Genomic DNA, 5,680 nt, shown 5'->3' with positions numbered 1-5,680 from the left:
CACAAGACCAGGCCAGTGTGAACCATGCAACATGGGTAGCCTGACACCTCTTTAATTAAGACTGTGTTGGTAAGATTTGTTCTCCGTATTTGTCTTAGTAGCTATTGTCCTCGGGACTGAAAGTACGTGAAAATCCAAAATAGTGAAATGTCACCAGAATAAGAATAGAAGGGGAATCCTACAATGGGAACATTTGTTTCAGTGCAAACTAAGAGGGAAAACAAATGTATTCCCAACTCTAATTAGTTTTTACACTCAACAAACAAGTCACCAAACTCTTCTATTGACTGACAGACCTCCGAATAGTAAATCTGAGCAGCTGCCATCCTTTCACATCCAGGTGGCTGACTTAGAAATGACTTTGTGTTTACATAGCCATCCTCCTCTTGTGTCCTCGGGGCTTATAGTCTGTTCCTGCACTTCTAGGTCCATTGCCTTGCACCCTATTAGTGAACCGTCTAATCCCAGCTGTAGACACTATTGTTGAACCTGCAGGGCCATAGATGGCTGGGCCAATTGTGAGGGGGTTGTGATTGTATTTTCATGAAAGGTAGGGGGGAGGGTAAGTGGGTTGGTGAGAGAAATTGATAGGTATGGGGGTTGGGTCCATGTCATAGGTCTTTTCAACAATACTGAATAGCTGACAGCAAGGTCACAATGATGGGAGCAAGGTCACATTGATTTTGTAAGAGACAAAGTTTGGATACAATGTTTGGGATGAAATCTATTTCTAGTTCATGGATATATTTCTTTATATTAATTTACTATGCATTTGTCATCTGAACAATGGAGCTACTAAAATCTACTGATTGGGGGCATTCCTGTAAAAGGAGAAATTGCTGGTGCATTTTCCATGCTGGTCTGCCCACCTGGTGGGACATTGCAAGGAACTGGACAGTTTTCTGAACTGAGGACAGTCATGGAGAATAAAAGGACACATGAAAACTGTAATCATGCCAGTGTGTAATAGGAATAGCTCAATAGACCTATTTATAAATGGGTCAAATGGTTGTTCGCCAGAAAATGGTGAAGGGCAACTCACTTTCCATTTGGCTGTTGCAAGCTCCACTCTCTTCCAATGATGGGAAATATATTATGCTGTCTAAATGGTTAGTTAGAAGATGGGAATACATACGATGGTTCTTGAATTCATGGAGGCAAATGTGCAACTTTGCACAGTCCCTGGGAGAGAGGACGAGTGTGGTCTTTGTACCCCAAGGCCAGCATGCCATGCAGTGATCTGGAGGATGTAAATTCCTGTTCTTATTGTAGAATTTAGTATTAGATGTGAGGAGGAGAACAGTGAAAATTGGCTATTCAGTTGTCTTTAAATCTTGGAAGTAACTTCTTGCTTTTTGGTATAACATACATAGTTTGACATTTAAGCATAAACAGTTCCTCCTTCATTTTATGTTAATCCTAGAAAAAGAGGGATGCAACTGGTTCTCTTTGTTCAAAAATGTAGAAATTGCAGAGTTCAAAGTTCAGCCATTCTGTGACTCCTTATCCAGCTGAAGGTCAGCTATGGGTCACTTCCATTGACACCATCACAGTGCTGCAATCTTGGCTTATTGAGGACCAAATGCTAAACATCCCTAAAACTTCACAGCCCCCAGCTGCTAACCAAGGAGCTCTGGTATGTGTATGGCCTCCCCTCTCCAACCTGTGCTGGAAGAATGACATCTGGAAAGTGATTGGCTTTTTTTATTTCTTTTGGGGGGTAGTGAAACTTTTTTTTGTACAAGCAAGGCCATTGTGTTCCCAATGGTAATACTATGGAAATGTGTGCTGTGTCTCCCCCTAGTGACTGTTGTAGATAATAATGGAGAGCTGAACTCTCTGCAGGACCACTGAATGCATTGTCTCTACAGTCTCTGGAGTAAAGGGAGAAAATATTTAATTACTTTTTACAAATTATTTGTTTTACTGGTTTGAAAACACCTTATTGAATTTTAATTTAACAACCAAACCAAGTCTGTTAGTATGAATTATAGAATTCCATAACAAATACTGACATTACTGTTTTTTATATACTGTCATGTTTCCAGTGGTGATGTCATACCAATGCCCCTCAACCAGGGCTCCTCCAGAAGTTGCTGGGGGTTCTTAGAGTAATGAGCAGTTTGTGCCTCTCAGGTCAGGTAACTGACAACCAATGATCTTTTGGGATATCTGTAAGGGTGACATTCTTCCCAATAGCCAGCAATGTAAGAGGAATTCTACCCACTGACCACCAGGCCAATGCACAGTGAGCTCTGCATATAGTAGGGGTTTCCCTGAAGACTTTTGAAGGTTTTTTAATGGTTCCCCCATTTTGAAAAGATCAAGAAAGTCTGCAGAATTGCAGTACTGACATCACTGCACTCCATAAACAGCCATATATACAGTATTGAGATCAATGCTAAATTTTATTTTATTGGTAAACATTTATTGCATTTGATTATCTGTTTTGTTATGATTAGTCAATGTATTCCTAAATCATCTTTTGCAAAGATTTAAAATCTCCATTCTTTTGCAGAACGGGAGTCCAGGGAAGAAGACCCAACAACATCAGAGACAGAGGAGAACTACCCACCAAAGCCACACAAAACTAACCCAAGAGTCCCAGACCACAAAGCCATGGCTATAAACAAATACCGCCAGAAAAAACAATCTGCTTCAAGGATTGTGTCGGTGGAGAACAAAGGCCAGAGCCCCGCTTCACCTGAGTACAGCATTGAGTCAGAAATGGTGAGTAAAGCTATCACTGATGGGTTATAGGGCACGTGACCAGTCAAACTTATTACTGACGTGATAGAAGAGTCATTCAAATTTTGCTGTTTGCAATTAAACTGTGTGGTCTTGTAGCAATCTGGAAACCTTATTCCCATTGACACCAATTCATGAGGCTACCATGAGTAAAGCCACAATGGAGAAGACTGGAGAAGATAAACTACCATGGGAGAACCTGGAATAGATCTGGGCCAGGGTTAAAAATATTTGCAAACTAACAGAATATGATTCATATTCTAGGTTTGTTGGATTACCCATGTTCACCAATGATAGTCTAACTTCTCCAGTCTTGGAGAGCTTTAATATTTGAGGCCTATGGGTTTGTTAGAAAATTCTACATGCTGGGCTTAGGTGCTTTTTTCCATAAGAACAGAAACTAGGTACTGCCAACATGTGATACTTTGCCTATAGATTGAAAGAACTAAAATCCAAGCTAGATGACGCTGGATGTTCTGCAGCCAGGAAATAAGTTTGGCTCTATCTTACTTGCAGCAGCTTCTTATGTTCAACGAAAGCAGAATAAGTGCATAAGACCCCATACAACCCCCATTCTTCTCTTTTCTTGTCCTGGTATCATAGTAAAAACCTTATCACTTCTCACACACTATATTCAAAACTAAAACTATAAATACTGTTTACAACTAGGCTTCAAAGTGAAAAACCTAATAAGGTTAATGGCTTTGTTCCAGGGACCTTGCCGTAGACAGATGGAGACTGTAATGCAGGACATGAAGATGTCTCATCGCGTGTACCCAAGGGCATTCTATATTCCAAACTGTGACCGAAAAGGATTCTTCAAAAGGAAACAAGTAAGAACATCTCCCAAAAATGTACATCCTCATGTATAAGTCAATGGCTTTAACCCATCATCCTATTTCTTTGGTAATGAAAAAGTATCAAAGAACAAAGGACTTCTGCATTACTTTGTTTAGCAATATTGAAGAGTATCTGTCATCCTACACAAGTCTGGTTATGTGGAAAGGTCACTTAGATGAGGGCCTGGAGATGAAGGATTTCAGGTGGGTGGGAGGGTGCAGGTCACTTTTCTTTATTCTTCATCTCCTTTAATAGAAAAAGTATTTTGAACCATTAATGGTAGATGTTTCTTTTTTTGTTGAAGCAAAGAAGATGAAGATCAAACACCTGCTTTGCTCCAGCAAAAAAAGGAGACATCTAGGTCTCGCCTGCTGTGTAAGACCTCATTTTAGGGTCCCCCTCCTCCCCATTTCCAAACTCAAAGCCTTAAAATGGAACTGTCATTTAAATAAAAAAATAATACTTACCTTACCTCTGCAAAGCCCTCAATCCCTCCACAACTTACCTCAATTCTGTCCTGTGCCGAAGAACCCAGGATGGTGCCGGATGGTATTGAGGCCAGGAAAGTGCCAGGTGCTGCCATCTTCCTCAATCTTCTTCCTTCTTCTGCCTATGTCACCAGATTTTACACTGAGTAGACGGGGGATCAGGTGATGTATCCTCATGTAAATGAAAAAAAAAGAGTACCAGTCTCATTGCGCATGTATGAGATTGGCACTGTTCTTTCCATTGCTGGGAAAAGCCCCTTCTGCCCATGCCCAAGATCAGACAAGCTCAGAAGCAGCATCCTGAAGCTTCCTGAGATCTGTGACATGGGTATCCCAGAAGGCTAAGCATTGCTGTGGCAGTAAAGACAGAATGGAAGGGGCTTCCTCATTTTTTAAAAAGAAAAAAAGCAAGCTAATATTATTACTTTTTATATAAGTAAACATTTTGTTGATAGGTCAATCTTCCAAAAATTTATTAGCCATCATTCTGCTCCCTTTGTTGAAATCTCCATTGGAGAATTCACGGCTAGTGATCAGATACAACAAACTCACTTGTAACTTGAGATTTCGAGTTTTTCATATAAAGGTTTGCCTAACCATTACTTTTTATAAAGATTGTTTTTTTTTTTTTTTAATGATTTTTTTCTTTTTTTTCTCTTGACAGTGCAAACCCTCCAGAGGCCGCAAGCGCGGGATCTGCTGGTGCGTAGATAAATACGGACTTAAGCTTCCTGGTAGCGATTATGCCGCTGGCGACCTGCAATGCCATAGCTTTGACAGCAGCAACATCGAATGATCCCTCCACGATCTCATTCATGCTAAGACGGCCCAAGGCGGACACGATCACTCTTGTTTTTTTTTGTTACAATTTCCTGGGATATCCGAAGGAAATTTTTTTCCTTAATTTTTTTTTTTATTTTATTTTTCCTCATCTCATCGGCAAAGGAAAAAAAAATCTTGAAAGCTTCAGAAGATAACACAAAATAAAGACAATGATGAAGAAGCTGAGGAGAGGTGAACTTTTGTTTAATTAAAAAAAAATAAAACAGAGTGAAGCTTGAGGCAACGGAAAAAGTGAATTCACAAAGTTGAGGTTTTTTTTTTTCCGTTTTGAAAATCTGTTGCGTTTTGAATATTATTATTGAATATTTTTATTTTTGACAAGGGGAAAACTCCCAGTAAGCTTTTCTTGGCTCCACGCTGTTCGTGTTTTTGTCAGACTGAGGGAGGTAGCAGAACATCTCGTATTTTGGAGAAAATATAATAAAAAAAATACTTAAAAGAAAAAAAAATGGCAACTTACAGCGCTGAGTAATATATTGGCGCTATATAAGTCCTGTTTATTAATAATAATAATAACGGACTCCCTGACTTTCAGGGTTTCTTTGAAAGGTGAACAAGTCAATGCGGAGATCTTTTCTGCCCTTCCAGTCAACAAACTGAAAGTGATGGAGACTGAATGATGTTGTTGAAAATGAACCGAGAGAGGTCAGATCTTGGTTTTGGTTTTCACCGACTGATTGAAGCTCTAGAAATCGTTTACCTGTCACTTTAATATTTCAAAGGGGTTTTTGTTTTTTTCTGTTTTTGTTGGGACAGGGCAC

The 5,680-nt window shown here is 39.7% G+C and overlaps 1 protein-coding gene across 1 annotated transcript; it reads left to right on the top strand.

Annotated features, from left to right (window-relative positions):
* Nucleotides 1-2,518: 2,518 nt before the first annotated feature.
* LOC140321183 (insulin-like growth factor-binding protein 5) lies at nucleotides 2,519-5,150 on the top strand (the record flags this gene model as incomplete). The annotated part of the gene is given in 3 exon segments (XM_072398037.1): nucleotides 2,519-2,730; nucleotides 3,462-3,581; nucleotides 4,741-5,150. Coding segments are annotated over 3 exon segments (464 nt in total), but the record flags the coding sequence as incomplete, so codon positions are not given.
* Between the last annotated feature and the right edge of the window lie 530 nt (nucleotides 5,151-5,680).

Source organism: Pyxicephalus adspersus, unplaced genomic scaffold (genome assembly GCF_032062135.1).
Source record: "Pyxicephalus adspersus unplaced genomic scaffold, UCB_Pads_2.0 Sca1197, whole genome shotgun sequence".
In the NCBI taxonomy this organism is placed as follows: Eukaryota; Metazoa; Chordata; class Amphibia; order Anura; family Pyxicephalidae; genus Pyxicephalus; species Pyxicephalus adspersus.
This window is presented reverse-complemented; position numbering and strand designations above follow the sequence as displayed.